The 22,020-nt window shown below is 50.9% G+C and overlaps 1 protein-coding gene across 3 annotated transcripts; it reads left to right on the forward strand.

The window, feature by feature from the left end:
* Nucleotides 1–1,283: 1,283 nt before the first annotated feature.
* Nucleotides 1,284–21,552, forward strand: PLIN3 (perilipin 3). 3 transcript variants are annotated; one of them, XM_079771771.1, is made up of 8 exons: nucleotides 1,284–1,370; nucleotides 4,375–4,456; nucleotides 6,485–6,683; nucleotides 6,850–6,932; nucleotides 10,269–10,554; nucleotides 15,864–16,063; nucleotides 17,635–17,760; nucleotides 20,720–21,552. In XM_079771771.1, exons 2-8 carry the CDS (start codon nucleotides 4,391–4,393, stop codon nucleotides 21,062–21,064), a joined length of 1,305 nt encoding a protein of 434 aa, XP_079627897.1. In that variant the 5' UTR covers nucleotides 1,284–1,370; nucleotides 4,375–4,390; the 3' UTR covers nucleotides 21,065–21,552. The 3 variants fall into 3 exon arrangements, with proteins under 3 accessions (XP_079627897.1, XP_079627899.1, XP_079627898.1); XM_079771773.1 differs by having other exon boundaries at nucleotides 1,353–1,395; XM_079771772.1 differs by lacking the exon at nucleotides 1,284–1,370 and adding an exon at nucleotides 1,520–2,663.
* Nucleotides 21,553–22,020: the final 468 nt, after the last annotated feature.

The following is a 22,020-nucleotide window of genomic DNA, read 5'->3' on the forward strand; positions in this document are numbered from 1 at the left end:
AAAAAGAAACATTGATCAGAAAACCCAGGCATGTGCCCTGACCAGAAAGCAAACCTTTGACCTCTTGGTTCATGGGTCGACGCTCAACCACTGCACCACACTGTCAGGGGCTACCAGTGACTTCAGAGTTATATAACTTTAGAACTGTGTGACTTTGTGTATGTGTGTGTTTAAATATATTTTTATTGATTTCAGAGAGGAAGAGAGAGGGAGAGAGAGATAGAAATATCAATGATGAGAGAAAATCATTGATTGGCTGCCTCCTGCAGACCTTACACTGGGGATCTCACCCACAACCCAAGCATGTGCCACGATGACCAGAATCGAACCCTGGACCCTTCAGTCCGCAGGCTGATGCTCTATCCACTGAGCCAAACTGCCTAGGGTTCCATATTCTTTCTGGAAGTTCCAGAAGTCTCCCCTCAACCCACATAATGTAGCAGAGGTGGCAAACTGGTGGCCCCTGACTGGGTTTTATTTTCTAAAAGGCAGGGCAGTGCTTGTACAGCCTGGAACTCCCGAGGACCTGCCATCCCTAGGTGGTTCTCCGCAGGACAATGCTCTGCCCTGTCTAGGCAGGGCATGCTGCCACCCATTTACCTTCCGCCGCCCCTGGGGACATTTGAGCCGAGAACTTGGTTTATAGACCAAGAGGATAGTTATTTTGGAGGGGGAGGAAATCCAAATGGGTGTGGCTTCAGAAAGGGATTGACCCAAGAGTCACGTCCAGGACTTCCTCCCCTGCATTGCCTAGGTGGGCGGTCTCTGAGCCTCAGTTTTCTCTCCTGTAAAATGGGGACATGGGGACACAGGTGTTGAAGAAGTAGGTGGCGCTCTACGGCTCAGGGAGGGCAGAAGGCACTAGATATCTGCTCACCGTTGTGGTTAAAACTGTTAAAATGTTGGGTCGGGTTTGGCTCCCTCACTCTTGTGCCCACGGTGGGGACGTGGTCCCTGACACACAGAGTTCTTACAGCCTCGGTTTGGCCACCGGAGAAAGGGGGGCCCGGGGGACACCTGGACAGCGCTCCCTTCCCAGGGCCAAGTTCTTCGGGTGTCTCGATGGGGCTGGGGCGCCCTTGGCTGGATCCGGCGTCGTACGGGGTCTCCCCAACCCCCGGCACGTGCAGAGGGCGCGTGCCCGCCCCCACCCCCCAAGTCCGGCCCTTCCCGGACTTCACTAGGGGCTCCAACGTCCCGGGGCGAAGGGGGGCGTGGCCCGGGCGGCCCCCAACCGGATTGGTCCTTCGGGCCGTCACTCCCGGGCGCCCGGCCCCCGGTATAAAAGCCCTCCCTAGGGCCAGCCCGGACGGTTTTGGAGTTAGCCTCAAAGTCCTGGTCGCTGCGCCCCGGACGTCCCGCTGACCGCGGTGAGAGGCGGGGTGCCCGGTTGAGGTGGGGGACGGGGCCCGCCGAGTCTTGGGGCGCCCTAGGGTTGGAAGCAGCGGGGAGGGCCTTCCTCGGGGCCCCGCTGGCCTCTGCGGCCTGGGGGAGGGGTCTCCGGGGGCTGGGGGCACCCCGCCCCGCCCCCCACCCGACTTCTGGGCCGGGCTCAGACTTTCAAACGCTCTCCTCCTCATTCCTGGGGCTTCCGCTCTCCTCCTCATTCCTGGAACTTTCGGGGGGAGGTGCGAAAGAGCCCCCTAGAAGTGGCAGTATTAAGGGGTGGGGGACAAACCCCCCGTCCCAAACCACATCCTCGCCACATTTGAGGTGAATCTGCCTTCCAAACGCCGTTTGGAGGCGAGCCGCTGCCCGTCCTGCCCCGGAATTCCGCCCCCTCTGGGACTTCCGAGCCCAGCCCGCCCTCCGCCTCTCCCCGGGGAGCACAGCCCCCTCCCCCGCAGATGGTCTGGCCCCCGCTTCGGACCCCAGAGGACAGTGACACACCCGCCCCGTCCCCCCTGGGTGGGTGCGGCCAGCGGGTTGCACAAGGGGGCGGGGGGAGCGCTGGGAAGGGAAGGCCTACCCCTTATCTGAGGCCTGGAGACCTACGTCAGGGCCGAGAGGGGAGGCTGGGCCTGGAACCTCGGTCTCCGGGAACTTTGGATCTTAGCGATCCTGGCTGCCGCTGGACGGCTGTGCGACTCCACTCAGTTCCAGCCGGCTGCAGGCAGGTTGTAGACCCCAGGACTCTAATGGGGTCCCGGCTGCTGCAGTGGTCGTCCGTGGCTAAACCGGTTCCGGCGGGTGGGAAGGAGGACCTCTAAGCTGCCTAGGTGAGCTCAGGGGAAGGTGAGGGGGACTCAGATGATGACCAACAGGGACAAGTGTGTCTCCTCACCCCATTTCCCAGTGGGGTGAGGACCTCTGTAACAAGCAGGAATCTCAATTCTCATGGTTTCCCCTTGTACACCTCAGCCCGAGTGGTGTGGCAGGGATCTGTTTATTGAGCACCTACTATGTGGCAGGCTAAGCACCACAGGTGCAGCATCTCCTCCCATCTGTGGGGACTCTGAGTTAGGAAAGGTTGTCCAAGCTAATAGGTATAGCTGTGGTAAGCGAGGCTCCACGGAGGGGTGGTGCCTTTCCAAGCTCCCACTGCTAGTGAGGAGCAAAACTAGGATCAGAACCCGGTTTTGCCCTGGCTCAGTTGGTTAGAGCGTCATCCTGATACTCCAAGGTGGCAGGGCACATACAAGAATCAACCAACCAATGGACAAGTAAGTGGAACAACAAATCGATGTTTCTCTGCCCCCTCCCCCATCTCTCTCTCTCAAAATCAATACAACTTTTTTTAAAAAGCAAACTGGGTTAGGACTCCAGAACTGGTGCTCTCAAAACATCAAGCTGGCCCAGCCGGCTTGGCTCAGTGGTTGAGCGTCGACCACTGAACTAGGAGGTCACAGTTGGATTCCTGGTCAGGGCATAGGCCCGGGTTGTGGGCTCAACCCCCAGTGTGGGGCATGCAGGAGACAGTCCATCAATGATTCTCATTATTGATGTTTCTTTTTCTCTCCCTCTCCCTTCCTCTCTGAAATCAATAAAAAGATAAATACTTTAAAAACACACAAACATCAGTTGCACTTTGGGGATGGTGAAACACATCTGGGCTTCTTTCCTCTAGAAGGAAACTCAGAATCAAGGTCAGGGGTTCTCAACAGGCTCACTCCAGAATTGCCTGTGGGACCAGCCTTTATACCGTTAGCCCCGTTTTACGGGGAGAGGACTGAGGCTAGCGGAGGGGAAGCTCCTTGCCCAACACATCAGCACAGACAGCAGTGTGGGCAGAGCTGAGGCTCCTGGAATCTATGTGAGGAGATTCTATCCATCTCGTCTCACCGGGCCTGGAAAATGAAGCACATCTGCGGCTCCCGTCTCACCTGCAAATGTGTGATTAGACTCATCTGAGGAGCCCCCCTCGCCCCTCACACACCCGAGTCTGACCTGCAGTGGAGCCAGGCATGGTCTTTCTAATAGCTTCTTTTACCTTTTTTTTTTTAAGCTTAAATTTAAAAGAAAGTAATATTATCTACCTGGCTCCAAAGTCAGAGCCTGCTGCAGCACCCGATCTTCCTCCCTGAAAGGTGGCCACCTTGAACGGTTAGCTGTGTCTCTTTAAAGATTCCGTGCAGCCTGGCCGGGTGGCTCAGTTGTTTGGAGCCATGTCCTGTGCACTAAAGGGTCTCAGGTTGGATTCCTGGTCACGGCATGTACTGGAGGCAACTGATCGATGTTTCTCTCCCTCTCCCTCTCTCTCTCCCTTCCTCTGTCTCTCTAGAATCAATGAAAAGCATCCTTGGGTGATGATTTAAAAAAAAAAAAGATTATGTACAAATGCAAGTAAACTCTTATTACCCCCATTCAAACCTTTGTCTCTTTGCAGTATCTTGGTCCATGTCAATTATATGTAAATACCCATTTTTTCCCCAGGCACTGGGCTAATCTGGTATTTTCTTTAGTCCCCTTCTGCTGGGCAAACAGTTACCAGTGTCTTGTTGTGGACAACTCAGGTACACCCGCCTCTGCCCACTTGGCAATCCAAGTGTGGGACTGTCCTCACAGTGAGGTTTCTGGGTCAAAGGGGAGAGGCGTCTTGAAACTTGGTAGCTGCTGGCGAATTGTGGTCCACAGAGGTTTTGCTTCATAGGTGTCTCTGGAGTAATGATACAGGTGAGCCCTCGGAGGGCTGCACCCTGATCGTACCCTTCAAGCGATAGCCCTGGGTCAGCTGCAGCACAGCACCGGGGAGCTTGTTAGAACTGCAGGCTCTCAGCCCTGCTGAATCATCACCCACAGGTGCCTGTTAATGACCAAAAGGCAGGGCTCTCAGAATTGGGGTGTGTTGGGGTTGTCAGAGTGCAGGTGTGAACTTCCTGCTGGAGGGAGGGAGGGGTGGGCCGGACTGTACCTGACTAGTCCATCTGTCCACAGTGCGTGCTTCTGAGAAATGTCTACCAATGAGACAGAAGCCCCTGCCAACACCCAGGTGACGGCCGAAGAACCTGTACAGCAGGTGAGGAAGGTCTGACTACGGGTGAGGCTTGCCACGTCATGGTACCGTGGAAGGGAGCCAGGGTGATGGGGGTTAAGAGAGAGCTTTCTGACTGGGTGGGGAGAGCCAGCCGACAGACCTCTAACAGGTGCCCCACTAACAGATGGGGGCAGGAGAACTGGGGATCTCAGGGGCTCTTGGGAGAACAGGGGTACAGTTTGAAACTGCCTGGCTCCCCACCACCCAGAAAAATGTTCTCTGCCTCTGGAGGTTCTCTTCGGGTCCCCCTTCCAAGAAGTCAGTCCCTGTCCTCCTCCCTCCCCCGGCCCCCAGTTTAAATAAAAGCCCCTTTTAACAGACTATTGCGGTATCACCTACATAGCATTAAATTCACCCTTTGAAGGGTGCTACTCAGTGACTTTTAGTGAACTATCAAGTTCTGCAGCCATCACCACCGTACAGTTTTAGAACATCTTGCCCCAAAGAGACCCAATACCCAGTAGTAGTCACCCCCACCCCACTCCCCTTCCCCCTCGGCAACCACTCTAGTTTCAGTCTCTACGAGACCCTTGGTGTCTGCCTTCTTTTACTGAGTGTGATGTTTTAGGGGTTCATCCATGAGTTGTGTGTCAGCGCTTCATTCCTTTTTTTAAAACGGGTAAAATACACAACATAAAAATATGCCATTTTAACCATTTCAAAGAGTATCCAGTGCAGTGGCATTAAGTACACTTACAATGTGCAGCCATCCCCACTCTCTAATCCCAGAACTTTTTCATCAGCCAAAATGGAAATCCCATCCCCATTAATAGTCACTCCCATTTCCTCCCCGCCCCCCCCACTCCCTCTCCCACCCCCGGCCTCTGGCAGCCACCACTCTGCTTTCTCTCTGTGGATTTACCTATTCTGGCGTGGCTGTGCACCAGTAAAACTTTACTTACAAAACCAGGCAGCAGTGGAATGGTATTTAGCCATATAAAGGAATACAGTTCTGACATGTCCTGCAACATAGATGAACCTTAAAGATATGCTCAGTGAAATAAGCCAGACACAGAAAGGGCAAACACTGTGTGATTCCACTTACATGAGGTTCCCAGGGGAGTCAGGTCCACAGACACGAAAGTAGATGGTGGGACCCAGGGGCCGGGGAGCTGGTGTTTAATGGGGACAGAGTTTCAGTTTGGGAGGATGAGAAAGTTCTGGAGACGGATGGTGGTGGTGGTTGTGCAACAGTGTGAATGTACTGAATGCACAACAATGTGAATGCTGCTGAACTATACACTTAAAAATGGTTAAAATGGTCAATTTGATATTGCCTACATTTCCTCACAATTTTTAAAAAATGAAGCATTCATGTATGCCACTACATAGATGAACCTTGAAAACATCACTCAGTGAAAGAAGTCAGATACAAAAGGCCACAGAGGATATGATTTTGTTTATGTGAAATGTTCAGAATAGGCACAGTCACAGAGACAGAACGCAGACTAGTAGTAGCCAGGGCTGGAGGGAGGGGAGAATGAGTGGCTGTTAATGGGTACAGGGTTCCTTTTTGGGATGATGGAAAAGTTCTAGAATGAGTGGTGATGACGGCACAACCTTGTGAGTCTACTAAAAACCACTGAATTGTGCACTTTAAAAACAGTGAAATTTATGATGTGTGAACTTGATCTTAATAAAGCTATTAGGAAAAAAACAGACGAGAATAAAAGTATCAGGTGGTGGGACGACTTGGCCTGTGGGCCTAGTTTGCAGACCCAGCTTTCGACCGTAAGCTCTGAGAGTAGGGCTTTGTCTCTTGTCACTACATGGCGCACAATGGGTGCCAGAGACACATTCACACACATGGGCCGCAGAGCTGAGACAAAGGAAGCTCATAGCGCAGCCCTGAAGTTCCGGCTTGGGCAGCTTCGTGGGTCAACCTCCAGGGTGAGCTGAGCTGTTTCCTTGGCCGTGAGTGAGAGGGAAAGTGCTGGTGCCCGAGTTTCGGGCCCAGCACCCCCACCTCGCCACGCCCGGCCCGGCCCACCTCAGCTGCTTCTCCCGTAGCCCAGCGTGGTGGACCGAGTGGCCAACATGCCCCTCATCAGCACCACCTGCAACATGGTGTCGGCAGCCTACACCTCCACCAAGGAGAGCCACCCCCACGTCAAGACAGTCTGCGACGCGGCGGAGAAAGGCGTAAAGACCCTCACGGCGGCTGCCGTCAGTGGGGCCCAGCCCATCCTGTCCAAGCTGGAGCCCCAGAGTGAGTGAAGCCCCGAGAACATGGAACCTCCCTTCCTGGCTGTTTTGGGAGGGTCTGCCCCACCCTTGGCCCTGTTCCCCCAAACCAGTGGCTGACCTTCCCGGGACCCCTTGGGATGCTCACGTGCAGTAACCGTCATATTTCTGTCTTGTTTCACCTCCTGTAGTCACATCAGCCAGTGAATATGCCCACAAGGGGCTGGATAAGCTGGAAGAGAACCTGCCTATCCTACAGCAGCAGACGGGGAAGGTACAGACCTCCGCCACCGCGAGCCCCGTGGGCACAGGGACCCACCTGGGTATTGAGTCTGTGGTCCACTGAACTACCAGTAAAATAGACAGTGTGACAGCTTACTCCCTGACCCCTCTTCTGCATGCCCCTCACACCCCAAATCTATTCCCCACTGAGCAGGTGGATGAATGACCTCAATGCCAGCCAGATCTGCTCAGAACCCCCTCATATTCCCACCTGCCCAGAGAAAAAGCCAAAGCTCCCCCCCCACCCACACACAGCCCACATGCCCCCCCACACAGCCCACATGGCCCCCACACACACACACACAGCCCACATGCCCCCACACACACACACACAGCCCACATCCCCCCCACACACACACACAGCCCACATGGCCCCCACACACACACACAGCCCACATGGCCCCCCCACACACACACACAGCCCACATGCCCCCCCCCCCCACACACACACACAGCCCACATGGCCCCACCTGATCTGGCCCCACCACCTCCCTGCCCTCATCACCCACCTCCCTTGCTCCATTCCAGCCACGTTGCCTTCATACTCAGTGTTCAGTAACATCAGTGCCTGTGTATACCAGACACAATGGTGGGACACTTGTTGCCCTCATGGAACTCACTCTGGGGAGGTGAGGGAAGCAATGACAATGAACACCTGCTCAGGCCTAGCCCACGACTTTTGCACATGCAGTACCGTCTTTGTGGACCAGGTTTTTCTTGTTATTTTTAAAAATATATCTTTATTGATTTCAGAGAGGAAGGGAGAGGGAAAGAGAGAGAAACATCAATGATGAGAGAGAATCATTGATTGGCTGCCTCCTGCATGTCCCCTACTGGGGATCAAGCCCGCAACCCAGGCATGTGCCCTTGACCAGAATCGAACCTGGGACCCTTCTGTCTGCAGGCTAACGCTCTATCCACTGAGCCAAGCCGGCTAGGGACTTCCCTTCCCTCTTAAAGATTCTAGCTCCGCACTGCCTAGTAGAACTTTCTCTGAGGTATATGTACTCTCTCTTCACTGTCCAATATGAAAACCACCAGCCATATGAGGCTATTGAGTCTTTAAACTGTGTCTAGTGTGATTGAAGAACTCAATTACTAACTTTAATTATTGTAAATTTAAATAGTTACTTTTGTTGTTGTTAATCTTCACCAGTGATATTTTTTCCCATTGATTTTTAAAATATATGTTTTTATTGATTTTTAGAAAGAGATGAAGGGACAGAGAGAAACATCCATGAGAGAGAAAATCAATTGGCTGCCTCCTGTATAGCCCCCACTGGGGATCGAGCCTGAAACCTGGGCATGTGCCCTGACTGGGAATAGAACCAGCGACCTCTTGGTGCATGGGTCAACACTCAACCACTGAGCCACACCAGCCAGACTTTCCCATTGATTTTTATAGAGAATGGAAGAGAGTAAGGAGTGGGAGAGAGAGAGAAACAGTGATGTGAGAGACACATCGATCGGTTGCCTCCCCAGGAACCCGCCCAGGGCCGGAAGCAAGCCCAAAATCCAGGTGCGTGCCCTTGACTAGGAATCAAACCCACAACCCTTCAGTGCTTGGGTTGACACTAATCACTGAACACACCGGCCAGAGCTTAAATAGCTACTTTTATTTTTTATTTATTTATTGTTAAACCTTACTTGAGGATATTTTTCCATTGATTTTTAGAGCAGAAAGGAGGGCAAGAGACAGAAACATCGACGTGAGAGAGGCACATCTATTGGTTGCCTCCTCCTGCATGCGCCTCGACCAGGGCCAGGGATTAAGCCTGCAACGGGTATGTGCCCTTGACCGGAATTAAACCTGGGACCTTTCAGTCCACAGGCCGAAGCTCTATCCACTGAGCCAAACTGGCGAGGGCTTAAATAGCTACTTTTAATTTATAACCATCACCATCCATTTTAGAACATTTCGTCACCTGAAAAAGAAACTTCACATCCCTTAGCTGTTATTCTCCTTCCCATCAAACATCCCAACCCCTGGCAACCACTAATTTACTTCCTGTCTCTATGGATTTGCCTGTTCTGGACATTTCGTATAAATGAAATCATATAACATGTGACCTTTGGCGTCTGGCTTCTCTCACTGAGCATTATGTGTTCAAGGTTCATCCACGTTGCAGTGAGTGTCAGTGCTTCACTCCTTTTCATGGCTGAGTAACCCTCCAGTGCGGGTGGACCACGTTTTGTCTGTCATCTGTTGATGGACATTTTAGGTTGCTTCTCCTCCTTGGTTATTAAGAATAATACTGCCATGAACATTTGGGTACAAGTTCCGTTAGTTTTTTTACAACATGAAATTTTCCATCTTAACCACTTCTAAGTGTACAGCTCAGTGGCATTAAGCACATCGACAGTGTTGTGCAGCCATCACTTACCATCCATCTCCATAACCTTCTGTCTTTCCAACTCTGTCCCCATTAAACACTACCCCTCCCCCTCCTCCAGCCTGTGGCACCCACCATCCACTCTCTGTCTCTATGGATCTGACTCCTCTAGGGCCCTCCTATGAGCGGAATCACATAGTATCTGTCCTTTGTGTCTGGCTGATTTCACTGAGTGTAATGTATTCAAGGTTCATCCATGTGGTAGCATGTGTTAGAATGTTCTTCCTTTTCTTTTTTGTCCTCTCCTGAGGCTATGTCCACTGATTTCAGAGAGAGAGGAAGGGGGAGAGAGAGAAACATAAATTGGCGACTTCACATATGTATCCCAACCCCATAACCTAGGCACTTGTTCCCGCATGCACCAAACCTACAACCCTTGGGTGCATGGGACGATGCTCCAACCAACTGAGCCACTGACCAGAACTGTTCTTCCTTCTTAAGGCTGAATAATACTCCATTGTCTGGATGGACCACATTGTGTTTGCCCATTTATCTGTCAATGGATTATTTGGGTTGTCTTTACCTTTTGACTCCTGTGAATAATGCTTCTATGAACATGGGTGTACGAATATCTCTTTCAGACCATGCTTTCAATCAAATTTTGTGGTGTTTTAATTATTTTAAATACAAATAGCCACATATAGCTAGTGGCTACTGCATTAGACAGTGTGGCTCTGGAAGGATAGAGGCACAGAGAAGTGGAGCGACTTGCCTGAGGCCACACAGCTAAGACATATCAAGCCAGAGATTCTAACCAGGCCAGCTGGCTCCTGAGCAGGTGGTCTTAACTGCAATACTGGATTCAATGTTGACCCTTTGGGATCACCCAGGAGCTGGAACTCCTCCCTTGGGCCTCCCTGGAGGTTGGGGTGCAGGCGTGGGGCTACCTAGGCACAGAGGGAGTGCAGAGATGCTGATGCTGGCCTGCCTTGTAGGTCCTGGCGGATACCAAGGAGCTCGTGTCGTCTAAGGTGTCCGGGGCCCGAGAAGCAGTGGCCAGCGCCAAGGACACAGTGGCCACCAGAGTGACAGAGGCAGTGGATGTGACCCGGGGAGCTGTGCAGAGCGGCGTGGACAAGACCAAGTCCGTGGTGACCAGCAGCGTCCAGTCGGTCATGGGGTCCCGCATGGGCCAGATGGTGCTGAGTGGGGTGGACACAGTGTTGGGCAAGTCGGAGGAATGGATGGACAACCACCTGCCTATGACAGACGCGGAGCTGGGTGAGTGTGGCCCATGGGCCTGAGACCCCTCCCTGGACTTTCCAACCTGGGCCCCTCTCGGCTACCTGGAGTCTCTCCACTTGAGAACATTTAAAAGAACAAACAAATGCCAGAGGTGGGGTATGGTGGTGGTGGTGGTGGTGGTGGTGGTGGTGGTGGTGGTGAGGAAACAACAGAGGAGAGTCTGGGTGATTTCATTCAAGATTTAAGCACCTGCTGAGCACCAGGCCCTGTTCTAGACACAGGGACACAATCAGTGAGCAAGATGGAAGCCTCCTTGCAGAATTGATGATAGAACCATGACCAGTGTTCGAGAGAGAAAAAAACAGCGTGCCAGGAGGGGGTGGGAGAGGGTTTCAGGACACAATATGGATGAGGAAGTTTACATTGTTAGAGGCCCCATGGGAAGGCAGCATTTGAGCACAGAGCTGGAGGCAGAAGGGAGCTAGCCATCTGATGTCTAGTTTGAGAATGGTCCCAGGAGAGGGAACAGTCCATGCAAAGGCCAGGAAGCAGGACCTTGCCTGGTGTGTTGGAAAAACAGCCATGAGGAGAGAGAGAAAGTGAGGGGAGGGGGAGGGACAGGAGCAGGTCTTGCAGCGCAATGTAGGCCAAAGTGAGGAACAAGGGTCTGACCCTGAGGAAGGAGCATTGGGGATGGAGATGGGTGAGGGCAGAGGAGCGACTGGACCTGAGGAAGGTGCTTACAGGCACCCTCTGGTGGCTGCTTCTGGGAGGACAGGCTGGGAGGCAAGTGGGGGGGGGGGGGTGGCGCGCGGGTGGGGGAGGGGGGAAGGAGCTGAGAGACCAGGATAGATGCAGCTGTCCTGGTTCAGGCCCCATTTTCACGGGGGTAGAGATGAAGACACAAATAGACAAACTGGGGATAAAACCATTGGAGACCAAGCAGCCAGTCCTGCTCATGGTCTGTACTTGTCCTCTCATGCCCATGGCTCTTGCTGCCACATTTGAAAGATGGCCTCCTTTGTCACATGCCTGGGACTTTCAGTGTGCCAGTCTGTCAGCTTCCAATGCCCATGGCAGCGAGGTCCATGAGGGCTGCAGGTAACGAGGCCCCATGCTCCTTCCAAGGGCAGCTTGGCCCGGCCCACTGGCCAGAGCTGGTTTGTTTGAATGAGGAGCCAGATATTTGGGAGAAAGAAAAAAGTTGAAGATGGGCCACATCAGGGTTTCCCAACTCCTGCGCTGCTAACACTGGGGCCGGGTCGCTCTCTGTGCGGCCATCCTGGGCACTGTGGCAGGCTAAGCAGCATTTCTGGTCCCCACCTACTCGATGCCAGGAGCACCCCCAGTTGTGACAACCACAAATGTCCCAAGACATTGCCCAGTGTCCCCTGGGGGGCAGAATTGCCCCCAGATGAGAATGGCTGCTTTGCCTGTTCTGGAACTTCATATACAACATGTGGAATCATGTGATTCCCTGATGGGTGAACAGCCAATCTTTATCTCCAGCTCTTTTTCCATTTGGGATTGCCACAGATCGCGCGTAAAAGTGTCGCTTCTTTCTCTGTAGCTGGAACACTTCCGTGGAGAAAGTTCTCTCTAAGAGGAAGAGCAGGGAAAATGGCATGATGGGTGGGCTCACCAGCGCCCTCCATGGGTCCGTAGTGGTTTTTGCGTTAAAGGTTTGAACACATGGATTAGCGCGACATATTCCAGTCTGGAGTGTTAATTTGTTGACACTTCACTTGTCCCATTATTTGCGGCCAATGGGAGCCCTCTTCCTGAGAACTCGGTGGGAGGGCAGTCCCTTGTGTTCCGGGGGCGCTCCAGGAGGGCTGGCGAGCTTCAGTCCTGCAGCATGTGGCTTGAGCGTGGCATGTCACTTGACCTTTGGGTTTCCAAAACCCAACTCTGAACCTCTTGAAGGATGGGACCTGGCTGATGTTTTCCCTGCTGAACCCCAGGTCAGTGCCTGCTGCCCTAGTAGGAGCTCAGCCTCTTGGCCCCTGAAGGCAGGAGGAGGAAGCAGGGTCTGCTGGAGGAAGGTCTTGAGCCAGGCCTGAAGCCACAGCAGAGAACAGATCCGTCTGAGCAGCTTTGATTTTTTGCATCCATCCACTAAGGATGAAATCACTGTGCACACCGTGCTTAAGGTACTGGGTCGCCTGTAGGTATGAGGGTATGAGGAGCTGTTGCAGTGTCTTATTAGAACTAGGTGTGTCCAGGTGCGGTGGCTCAGTGGTTGAGCATCAACCTATGAACCAGGTCAGGGTACATGCCCAATTGCAGGCTCAGTCCCCAGTAGGGGGTGTGCAGGAGGCAGCCGATCAGTGATTCTCATCATTGATGTTTCTGTCTCTCCCTGTCACTTCCTCTCTGAAATCAATTTAAAAAAAAAATTTTTTTTTAAAAAGAACTAGGTGTGTTAGTCTGGGGTTCGGGTTAGGAGAACAGCCCTCCCCCCCCCCCGCCCCCAGGATTCTTCCCTTTGCCCAGGGCACCTGCCCCCTCCATGGGCCCTTGCCAGCTTCCTCAGACATGCCAGGACTTTGCCAGATATACTTGGCCTAAATGACAAAGCTGCTTTCACTTCCAAGGACAGAGCTCAGGGGCGCCCAGAGAGCCATGAAGAAGTTCTAGACATCAGTAGAGTTCAACGAGGTGCTAGTTTTGGTTAGTCTTTGCAAACCCCCTTTGGTGAGAGAATAGGGAGGAATCCATTTTTCTCACAACACAGGCTTTTATTTTTGCTACCTCAAATTGTCGCATGTCTTTTTTGTCCAGGTTTTTAAATGTCAGCATGAAATAATTCTTCTAGGACATCTCTTCCCAAGCTGACTATAAAGCCCATCTAGTCTACCACCTGCTTTTATAAATAAAGTTTTATTGGCACATAGCCACACCCATTTGTTTACATTCTTGTCTATGGCTTCTTTGTCATGGTAAAGGTAGAGCTGAGTAATTGAGGCATAGTATAGTCTACAAAACCAAAAATATTGACTGGCCCCGCACAGAAAAAGTTTGCCAATTCCTGGATTACAGTATGTTTCTTCCAGAATTTCATGTTTATAAAAACAACTGAATTCCTCTGATTGAAGGCTTACCTTTTTTAAAAAAATATATTTTATTGATTTTTTACAGAGAGGAAGGGAGAGGGATAGAGAGTTAGAAACATCGATGAGAGAGAAACATCGATCAGCTGCCTCCTGCACACCCCCTACTGGGGATGTGCCCGCAACCAAGGTACATGCCCTTGACCGGAATCGAACCTGGGACCTTTCAGTCCGAAGGCCGACGCTCTATCCACTGAGCCAAACCGGTTTCGGCTGAAGGCTTACCTTGATCACACAACAGGTCAACATAGGATTTCATTGCTTTATTTTCCACTGTCTTTCACTTCTGAAACAGTGCCTGACCCAGAGGATCTGCACAAATATGTGGCTAAAATGGAGGTTTCACTTTATCATCAGAACAGCTCTGCTGTCCGGTCTGACCAGAGCACATCTCTCGTGTTATCTTGGTCATATGTTTGTGTTCCCTGTACAGTTCATTTTATAATCTTTTTAAAAATCCTCATCTGAGGATATTTTTTCCCATTGATTTTTAGAGAGATTGAAAGGAAGGGGAAAGAGAGAGAAACATCAGTGTGAGAGAGAGGCACATCGATTGGTTGCCTCCTGCCCCAAACTGGACCAGGAATGAACCTGCAACCCAGGTACATGCCCTTGACTGGGAATTGAACCCGTGACCCTTTGTGCCAATGCTCTACCACTGAGCCACACTGGCCAGGTCTATTTGATCATCTTTACGTCAATTTTTCCTGATTGTTTTAGAATCTTTATCACTTACTATAAATAAAAAGCCATATAATCGGCTGTAAATAATAAAAATAGCTAAACTTTCATTTGTGTGCCTCTTTTGAGTACAGGATAGTCCAAATTTCACACTTCAGGTGATTCTGGCTTAGGTGGTGATACAGAAGGAGAACCTGAGGCTTACTGGCAAAATGGCTTCTGCATAGACTACGGGGTAGCAAACATTTTCTTAACAAGCCAGGTAGTAAATATTTTTTGGCTTTTTGAGCCACATAGTCTTTGTTACAACTGCTCAACTCTGACATCATAGCATGAAAGCATAGATGACAGGTAGATGAATGTGTGTGACTATGTGCCAATAAAACTTTATTTATAAGGGCAGGTGGCATTTGGCCCAGGCCATAGTTTGTGGCTCCCTGCCATAGGTCTTTACAAAGCAAGTGAGTTAGTAAGTCTGGATTTAAATCCCAATCAGGTTACTTAAAATATGCGAAGTTGTGTTTTGTTTTAAGATATGTTTTTATTGATTTCAGAGAGAGGAAAGGAGAGAAAGCTAGAAACATCAATGGTGAGAGAGAATCATTGATTGCCTACCTCTTGCATGCTCCCTACTGGGGACTGAGCCTGCCACCTGGGCTTGCGCCTTGACTGGGAATGGAATCGTGACCTCCTGGTCACTAAGTGCAAACTTTTCACTGCGATGTTCAAGTTTAAAGGAGCAGGAAAACATCACCAGGATAGGCAATTTCCATCCTCTGTCTTATACCTGCATGAGCACTTTCTGGACTAGTTATCACTGCTTATTAAGAAGCTTCTCGTGTAGCTCAAACTTCTCTCATCAAGTATGATGGAGAACACGGGGTCAAATGGCTGAGCTCCAAGTCCTGATGTGCTCCTTTCAAGCTGTGTGACCTTGAGCAAGTCGATTTACCCCTCTGAGCTCCAGTTTTCTCAACTGTAAAAGTGGGAGAACAGTGCCTTCCTCACAGAGCTGTTAAGATTTGACAAGAATTCATAGGAAGCACCTAGAACATTGTGAAAGATTGGCCACTATTAATATATTCCAGGCACTAGTACTGGGTCAGCTGACATTTTCTATGAAGGACTCGATAATAATTATTTTAGTCTCTGTTGAGCAAGAGCCCACATACTCCACTGTTGTAGTTTGAAAGTAGCCAAAGACAATATATGTATAATGAACATGCATAATAGTATTCACTGATTGTACAAAACAGGAAACAATTTGGATGTGTCCTGCATGGTGTAGTTTGCAGACCCTCGTGCTAGCCTAAGGTCTCTTAATCCTGGGAAGTTTGGTTCTCATCATACCCATTTTGCAGGTGGGGAAAAGTAAGGCAAGGAAATCCTTCACTCCAAGGCCTCAAAGCTTGCAAGCATCAGACCCGCATACACTTTTGGGCAGGCCGTGCGAGACCAAGGCCCATACTGAAGTGTGCACCAGGGGAGCCTGAGCTGCTTGCTCTGTCTGCATCCCAGCCTTCCTAATGCTTCTCCTGCCTCCCCCTGCAGCCCACCTGGCCACATCTCTGGAGGGCGCCGACGTCGCCTCGGTGCAGCAGCAGCGGCAGGAGCAGAGCTACTTCGTGCGCCTGGGCTCCCTGTCGGAGCGGCTGCGCCAGCAGGCCTACAAACACTCGCTGGGCAAACTGCAGCACACCAGGCAGAGGGCCCAGGAGGCCCTGCTGCAGCTGGCGCAGGCCCTCAGCCTGGTGAGACCCCGCCCACGGCATGGGGGCACGGCACCGCAGCATCCGCCTTCACAAACCTTCCCCAAACCCAGTGGCCAACGCTCACCATTCTCCACGTCCACCTGGGCTGGTTCATGGGGCTGTGGTCCTGCGTGAGTTTGCAGGGGCTGCCGTAACAAAGTCCCATAGTCTGGGCAGCTGAAACAACATACATTTCTTATTCATTGTTCCAGTTCTGGGGGCTGGAAGTCCAAGTTCAGGTGTTGCCAGCATTGGTTTTTCCTGAGGTCTGTCCGTTTCGGGGCAGATAGCCATCTTCTTCCTGTGTCCTCACCTGGTTATCCCTCTGTGAGTGCCTGGTCTTTTCTTCTAAGGACAGCAGACACACTGGAGTAAGGCCCACCCTCTTTAACAACCCGACCTGCAAATATAGTCACATCCTGAGGGCCAGGGGGTTAGGGCTTTAGCATGTGCATGTGGATGGGACAGAGTTCAGCCCCTGACAGGCCGGCTGGAGGCTGGGCCTCTTGTGGGCTCCTCCTTCAAGACAGCTCTTCCCCTGGAAGTGGTCTGAGGGACCCACGTGCGGTGAGAGCACATAAGCACTTTTCCTTGTTCTGTTTTGTTGAAAGTCAGTTTCATAGACGTATAATTGACGCACAATAAAAACCACCCCTTTCGAAGTGTAGCACTTGAGGAGTTTTATAAATACAAATGGCCATATCACTACCACCGAAATCGAGATTTGGAATATTTCCATCATCCCATACGGTTCCCCTGCCTCTCTATACAATCAAATCCCCCACCCAGGTCTTTTACTTTTCTGTTCCCTAAAGAGCTAAATTGCTGTTATTAACTTCCTCTGCTAACTATGTCTCTCTCTTTTAAAATATTTTTTAATTGTGGTAAACCACACGTAACCCAAAAGTTTACCATCCTAACCATTTGTAAGTACAGCTCCGTGGCCTTAAGCACATTCAACATTGTTGTGCAGCCATCACCACCTTCCATCTCTAGAATTTTCTCATCTTCCCAAACTGACACTCCGTCCCCATTAAACACTAACTCCCATCTCCCCTCCCTCAGCCCCGGTCCCCACCATCTACTTTCTGTTTGTGGATCTGACTCCTCTCGGGTCCTCCTGTGAGTGGAATCACAGTACTGTCCTGTTGTGACTGGCTTATGTCACTGAGCATAATGCCCTCCAGGTTCATCCCCACTGTAGCAGTTGTCAGCATTTCCTTCCTTTTTAAGGCTGAATAATGTTCCATCACAAGCACTTTTAAGCCTCTGCTCTTCCATCTGCACATGACCTGTTGGCCACAGCCTGTCAGGCAGCCAGGCCTGGTGCAAGGGGAGGGGGGAAACAGACAAAATGGGAGGAGCTGCATAAAATTTGTGGCCACCTGTTAGCTATGGAAACAGCGTGTAAAAACAGCACCCTCCTCCCTTACCTCCCCATCTTAGATAAAAGGAGGAAGGAGGGCTCCCCAGGTTCCTGTGGAAACCCCCTCCCCCGGAATGTGCAGGGGCCCTGCTGAGCTTGGCCAGGCACCGGAGGCAGCCTCTCACTGCTCTCTGTCCTACTCCAGATGGAAAGTGTCAAGCAGGGCGTCGATCAGAAGCTGGTGGAAGGTCAGGAGAAACTACACCAGATGTGGCTCAACTGGAACCAGAAGCAGCTCCAGGGCACGGAGAGGAGCCCAGCGAAGCCAGAGGTATCCGTTGTGGGGCGGGGCATGGTGCTTGGGGCCCTGACTTCCCTCTCCACACCTGTGTTTAATGGACCAACTGCCTGAAATGCTTCCCCGGCCTCGCCTCCCATTAACTGCTTTCAGGACTCACCAACACCTCCCCTGGGAAGCCTGCCTGGTTTTCTGCTCTTGGGTGTGGGTGTTGCTTCTCAACCTGGGATGTGTCTCAACCTCCTAAATTCTAAGCTATGTCTTAAAACTTTTGTAACCTTCCCTCCCCTATCTCAGTGTCCCATCGGATCTTCATTTCACCCACCTGGCTCCTAGTAACTGGTTCCTCCAGTCTAGCCCAAGCATTGGCCCCTTGTACCCTGCTCTGACTTTTGCCACCTGTACCATCATTCATCTCAGCTTTCATTGAGTCAACAACACCTAACACAGTTCTCATGCCTCATTCTGAACCATACCCCCCAGTCTTAGGCCTGTACTGACATTAGAGCCTCTCAGCTGTAAATGGACATAGGACCTTCTGCAGGGTTGTTAAGGTGAAATTAGCTCAACTTGTACTTGGATGTTCACAGCAGCATTATTCACAGTGGCCACAACGTGGAAACAGCCAACGGATGGATGGATGGATGGATGGATGGATGGATGGATGAATGGATGGACAAAATGTGGCCCATTCATGCAATGGAATGTTACTCAGACATAAAAAGGAATGAGGCACGGATACACACTAGGACATGAATGAACTGTGAAGACAATAGGTTCAATCAAAGAAACCAGACAAAAACAAACAAAAAACACCCACTGTATGATTTCATTTATGTGAAATGTCCAGAACAGGCAAATTCACAGAGAGAAAGTGAATTAGTGGTTGCAGGGGCTGAGGAGGGAGTTCCTTTTGGAGGTGATGGAATGTCCTGTAATTAGAGGTGGTGGTTGCACAACCTCATGATTATACTAAAAACCACTTAAAAGGGTGAATTTTCTGATATATGAAATATATATATGTATATGTATATATGTGTATGTATATATATGATTAAATGAGTTCATAAGTGAAGCACATACTGCTATAAAAGTGACATTTATAAAAACTCCATGACTATCTCTATAAATGCATAACTGCTCAGCATTCAGACCCAAACTGCCGAAACCGTGTCCCTTCCCCCCACTGCTGAATGCAGCAGCAGAAGATGCAGATTTTTACTCTTGTCAGCACCTCCCTTGCAGGTTCAAGTCCAGAGCCCTCAGCTGACAGCGCTCAGGGCAGTCCTGCTCTATCTCCTTCCTGGCTGGGAAACTTCTGCCTAGAACATTCTTCCAGACCTTCTTTTTTTTTTTAACTGTTAAAAAATCAATTTTGAGATATAAAAATGTCTTGTTCTTTTTTTAAAAAATTATAATTATTGAGATATAGTGCACATACTGTACAATTCACCCCTTTAAAGTATTCAGTGGTTTTTAGTATACAGATGCTCCTCGACTTATAATGGGTTACTTCCTGATAAATCCATGGTAAGTGGAAATATTGTCAGTCGAAAATGTATTTGATACATCTAACCTCCCGAACATCACAGCTAAGCCCAGCCCACCACAAACATGCTCAAAGCACATACATTAGCCTTCGGTTGGGCAAAAGCCTCTGGCTGCCACTGCCCAGCACCACGGGACAGTAGTGGACCACACATTGCTAGCCCAGAACAAGATCCAAATTCAAAATTTAAAGTATGCATATCGCTTTTGCACCGTCCTGAAGTCGAAATCTCAGAACCATCCTAAGTTGGGGACTCTTACTGGGGACAACATCCTCGCCTAGTTTGCTTCCCACTTCTCTGACTGGGCCTTCCCAGTCCCCTTGTTTTTTAGTCCCCTTTTCCGATTTCTCCTCATCTCCCTAAGTTCAGAATGTTGGAGCGACCCAGCGCCCAGGCCTCGGGTCTCTCTTTTTTCTTTAATATGCATGCACCCCAACCAGGGATCCAGCTCACAGCCTGGGTTTGTGCCCTGCCTGGTCCGGAACTGCCGCCTTATTGGTGTTCAGGACAGCGCTCCCACCAACTGAGCCGCGTCGGCCAGGGCAGCGCTTCGCTCCTTCCCGTAGCTGAGGAATATTCCTGCGAGGGGCCACATTGTGTGGGTCTGTTCACCAGATGGTAGGCATCCGGCTTGTTCCCGCTTTGGGCTGTTGTGAATAGTGCTCCTATGAACACGGGTGTACAGGTTTTTGTGTGGATGTATGTTTTCATTTCTCTTGGGTAGTTATGAGGCGGAGTACTGCTGGGTTACGTGGTAACTGTGGTTTAACGTCTTGAGGAACCACCAGTCTGTTTTCCACAGTGACTGCACCACTGGCTCCCCATCCTTTCCCCATCCTGCTGACTTACTGCCCTCCGTCTTGGGGTTCTAGCTGTCCCAGTCAGTGTGAAGTGGTGTTTTATTGTGGGTTTGAGCTGCATCTCCCTAATGGCTAATGAAGTTGAACATCTTGTGCTTATTGGCCTTCTGTGTGTCTTCTTTGGGGAAATGTCTGTGCCTGTTTGTCAGTCTGACCTGTGTATATCTCACGGTTCAAAACTCTTAAGAGCCAGCCCTGGCTGGTGTGGCTCAGTTGTTTGAAACATTGTCCCATACCCCAAAAGGTGGAGGGTTCAATTCCCGGTCAGGGCACATACCCAGGTTGTGGGCTTGATCACCAGTCGGGCGCGTGCAGAAAGTGGCCAGTTGAAGTTTCTCTCTCGCATAGATGTTTCTCTCTTTCTCTCCCTTCCTCTCTCTAAATCAACAAAATTTATTTTTTTTAAAAAACCCAAAACTCTCAAGAACCGGTATTTCGAACAATAGTGCTAGGCGGTCTCCCTATGGAAGGTTTTCTTAAAGGTGGGCGCTAGAACCCCCGTTTCCTTTTTCCCTGGCTTTGGGCCCAGTTTTCCCCAAAGCAGTGATCCTGATCGCCCCCCGCCCCACTCTCCCTTCTCAGCAGGTGGAGTCCCAGACGCTCAGCATGTTGCGTGACATTGCCCAGCAGCTGCAGGCCACCTGCACCTCGCTGGGGTCCAGCATCCAGGGGCTGCCCACCCACGTGAAGGACCAGGTGCAGCAGGCTCGCCGCCAGGTGGAGGACCTCCAGGCCACCTTTTCCGGCCTTCATTCCTTCCAGGACCTGTCCAGCTCCATACTCGCTCAGAGCCGCGAGCGCGTTGCCAAGGCCCGGGAGGCCCTTGACCACATAGTCGAGTATGTGTCCCAGAACACGCCCATCACATGGGTGGTGGGACCCTTCGCCCCTGGAGTCACTGAGAAAGCCCCAGAAGAGAAGAAGTAGGATAAGCAGGAAGGGGGTTCAGGGTCTCAATCCGTTCCCGAGCGGTCAGCAAGGAGCACTGGACCCCCTTGCCCCCCAGCTCATCTCAGCTACTGCCTTGGGAAGCTGGGATCTTCCAAACAGACCATTTTGAGCCTGGAGGAAGAATGTTCTGAGCCTTAACTCTTCAGTCATTGATGTGAGGTTTCTGAAAAATTGTTCTCTAGAAGGTTTTAAATTGTTTTAGAAGAAGGTTTCAAAAAAATATTTTTTTTCTTCCCTAAAAGCCAGGGATCTAGCTCTTCCATCCCACTTCTTTTTCTACATCAAGGGCCACAGACCTCAGTCTTTAGGTCCCGGACTTGGACTTCTGGTCTGTGAAGTGGGCCTCCTGAGGCAGGGAGGGGCTGCCTGGGTGCATTGTAGAGCAGGAGGGGGCGAGGCCTGCCTGGCAAGCCATAGGTGCCTGGAGCTTCAGTGTTGCCTTAATAAATTTTATCTGCAGCTGAGTACAGGCATGTGTGTGTGTCTCTGTGTGTTCCCAGCAGCTGAGCAATTCTGGCCAGAATTTTTGCTTTGCTCACAAGGGTGGGATAGGGATGGACTTGCTATCGAACTTGAAGTTTGGCGCTCGGTGCCTCAGACAGGGCCCATAATGATTATCAGCCATGTGCCCACCACCCTTGCTTGGCCTGAGTCACCAAATGTCCTGGATGTTGCTGAGAAGAGCCGGTGCAGGGGCCTTTCATCCCTGCCCTGGCGTGCGGGATCTTGCCCGCGTCGGCGTATTGTAGGTGTGTGGGGGAACAGTGTGGCAGGATGCCCCCCCCAAAAAATGTCCACATCCTAATCCCCAGGACCTTCCATGGCAAAGGGACTTCGCAGATGGGATTCAGTTAAGGATCTGGAGATGAGAGATGACCCAGGATTATCCAGGTGGGCCTCAGCGTCATCACGAGGGTCCTATGTGAGCGGGA

Source organism: Cnephaeus nilssonii (genome assembly GCF_951640355.1).
Source record: "Cnephaeus nilssonii genome assembly, chromosome: 5".
Taxonomy (NCBI): Eukaryota; Metazoa; Chordata; class Mammalia; order Chiroptera; family Vespertilionidae; genus Cnephaeus; species Cnephaeus nilssonii.

What these genes read in the sequence shown, in the direction of transcription:
- PLIN3 (XM_079771771.1), top strand. Translation starts at nt 4,391, where the DNA reads ATGTCTACCAATGAGACAGAAGCCCCTGCCAACACCCAGGTGACGGCC. An exon ending in CCGAAGAACCTGTACAGCAG is followed by an intron (nt 4,457 to 6,484) that starts GTGAGGAAGGTC and finishes CTTCTCCCGTAG; the next exon opens with CCCAGCGTGGTGGACCGAGT. An exon ending in TGGCGCAGGCCCTCAGCCTG is followed by an intron (nt 16,064 to 17,634) that starts GTGAGACCCCGC and finishes GTCCTACTCCAG; the next exon opens with ATGGAAAGTGTCAAGCAGGG.